The following is a 3,186-nucleotide window of genomic DNA, read 5'->3' as shown; positions in this document are numbered from 1 at the left end:
TTAATAACTATAGTATATACAGAGTACGTAATTAAATTAATTTAACTAAAGAATAACGTAAGGTAAGTAAGTTAAATAAATAAATATACTACTATACATATATATATATATATATATATATATATATATATATAAACAAAATATTACTAGAAGCCGCAAAAAGTTACTGACGTATGAGATCTAAAATTTATGAATGTCCACATCGCATGATTGACACACTCCGTGTCTGATTGTAAATTTATGCTACAGTTTGATGAATAACATTTCGGATATTAAGCGTTTATTTAAATATTCTTCGGTATTTAAAATTTTTACATTCGTCCAATCAAATTCATGATCGTGACGCAATCGATGGTCAATAATTACTAATTGAACAATGATGTTTTTTTCGTGATTTCTATGTTCTAAAATTCTGGTTTTAAGTTTTCTACCTGTTTGTCCTACATAAGTCGCAATCATTACATGAAATACACTATATTTTTTTAATTCAATTGGAAGTCTTTGTGAACTTTAATAAATTTATTCATTTTGTTGAGACTATAAAAAGTTAACTTTACATTTAAATCTTTTGTCATAATTTTAAATTTTTCCGATATGTTCTGAACATATGGAATCGTAATCCAAGGAATATTTTCTGTATCGTCAGTATTTTTGTCATTATTTGTTCTAAAGTTTGTTTATAACAAAAAGATTTTAATTGCGCATACATATTATCAAAAATAAAATCTAATGGGTAGTCATTTTTTAGTAGTGTTTCAATGATAAAAATAATATTCTTGTTGTGAAATTTCGGATGTGATAAAAGGAAGTTTCTATCAATCATTCCAATGACAACCTCTCTTTTCTGTAAAAAAGGATGTGAAGACATAAAATTTAAATATTTTCCTGAAAAAATTGGTTTATGAAATCAAATTCCAGGATATCGTCATTATTAATAATTAACATCCAAAAAGTTTAAAATTTTTCCGCTCTGCTGTGAATTGAAATCTCGAATGAAATGAATTAAATATGTTAAGTATTTCAGTTGTCATGTTAGAAGGAATACAATTTATATATACATATAATCAATAATTGTGCATTATGTACCGCACCGAACTTTGCCTAATTTCCTACATTATTTTAATTCGTGATATTATACATTTATGATATACAATAGTTTAATTGCATTTATAAGTCCGAAAAAGCTATTCGTTCGAATGACTACAAATCTGATATATATGCTAGAACATATATATATATAATATATATAGCAATTCAGATTAAATTATTTAAGCATTGAAAATCTAGCTTTGATCATTATGGACATTATTTCTACTTCTTATTGTTGATATTTACAATGAAAAGGGATGTAGCATAATAAAGTATACATTTAATACAGTAGAAGTTCAGGTATTATCAACAATAAAATATACTTTTGTGTTTGCAGAATCCTGGCAGTTGATTATTAAACGCATCAACATACCACCTACTGTAAAACTTAACGATACCGATTACATTATCCTTGATTGTGACTACGACCTAGAAAATACATCCAGCACGGGTCTCGTCGTCAAATGGTTTTTTAATACCAATCAAGTGATCTACCAATGGATTTACGGCAGATATCCTTTGGCAGACGAGCCTGCTGCAAAGTACGTCGATCTAACATATAAAGCCAGCAATGATCCATACACTGAATACCGAGCCATAAAATTGAATAAACCAGGTGTCGATCTTACCGGCATATATACATGTGTTATATCTACCTATGCAGATGAACGAATGGCAAATGCATCAATGATAGTGTATTGTAAGTATCAATGTGTTTTTACATTTTTATATATAAATACCTAGGCTTTTCCATTCCATTCTATTAAATTTGTTTAGTTTTTCGGCCCACTGTATAAGGCCATAATATTAGATGGGAAAAAGTTCGTGACGTTTTTTTAATACCATCTAACGGGAAAAACGCCACGAACTTTTCCCATACCTAATACTATAATATGTGAGCAAAGTTAAGCAGGTTCTAGATTACTGTATTAATACGTATGTATATGCGATATACGTGCGTGCGTGCGCATGTGCGTATGTGCTTACATGCGTATATGAGTGGTCAGAGAGGGGATAGTGCATCACAAACGCTGAGTTTGAAAGACAAGAGAGAAAAAAAACGCATCACTGGGATCCGTGGTAGAGAGAGAAGGGAATTTCGTTCCTTAATTCTCTCACCCGTTACAATCTTTTTATACTTACTATCTTATTTGCGCTCTCTCTCCAACTCTCTTTTCTTCTCGCTTGCATTTTATTAAATACATATAGCATTTGTATTATGATCTTTTAAATAATATGACTTAGTAATATAATTTTAATTTAGCAATTAATAATAACATTTTTTAAAAACATATTCTATAAATAACCGAGCGTTATCCATTCCTGTTATCCAATATTAAACTATTATTCAGTCGTTATCAAACATTTATTGAACTCGTACGAACGTACGTCATATCGAACTTATCGTATTATTATTATACTAAACAGCTATTATTATTGATCAATTCTTAATTACAGAGAAAGTGCGAAAGAATGAAATTAAACCTATTAAAAAGAGTCTCCTTATTATTATATCTTATTTTTTAAACTTAATATTCTTTTTGATGTTGAGATTATCAGTTGTATATTTTAAATAAACTCTGTAACCTATAATTTTTAACATATTTTTTACATCGCGCAATATTAGTAATATCTAGATTATGTAAAGAATCTATATCTTCGTAATCAGCATCTAGGATCTCAATGGTCAAGTCGTCGCAATCGAGTATGTTAGCCAGCTATTTGTGTTTTTGAAATCCTTTAACATATATGAGAGCCTTATTCCAAATTACTTTTCGCATCAATTATTGAAATTAGGCATTTCACTATGCTGTACGGGATCATCCCATCTTCCTATCGCAATCGATGATAAACACTCAGCCAGCAAGCACAATATTTTTCGGATTTTGTCAAGAAATTCCATGATAGAAAACATATAAAAATGTAATAAAAGAAAATAGCTCCTTTCCTTAACACTGTCATTTCCTTCATGATAAATTTTTTTTCAACGACAAATCCTTGCAGACAAATGTTAATACGGTGATGATGAACGATTTTTTGAGATTGTGCTCGATCGCAAAAAATCTTGAATTTATCTTTTATATGAAAAGAAGGGAG

At 29.2% G+C, this 3,186-nt stretch overlaps 1 protein-coding gene across 1 annotated transcript in view; it reads left to right on the top strand.

Moving 5' to 3' along the window:
- The window catches only part of LOC105621710, a 4,505-nt gene extending 1,682 nt beyond the window's left edge, over window positions 1–2,823 (top strand). The window contains exons 2-3 of the mRNA XM_012203170.1: window positions 1,427–1,789; window positions 2,759–2,823. Of these exons, the coding sequence (XP_012058560.1) occupies window positions 1,427–1,789; window positions 2,759–2,823 (428 nt within the window). The remainder of the gene's footprint in view (window positions 1–1,426; window positions 1,790–2,758) is intronic.
- Window positions 2,824–3,186: the final 363 nt, after the last annotated feature.

Source organism: Atta cephalotes (genome assembly GCF_000143395.1).
Source record: "Atta cephalotes unplaced genomic scaffold scaffold00036, whole genome shotgun sequence".
In the NCBI taxonomy this organism is placed as follows: domain Eukaryota; kingdom Metazoa; phylum Arthropoda; class Insecta; order Hymenoptera; family Formicidae; genus Atta; species Atta cephalotes.
Note: the sequence above shows the minus strand (reverse complement) of the source record. Positions and strands in the feature narration are given on the sequence as shown.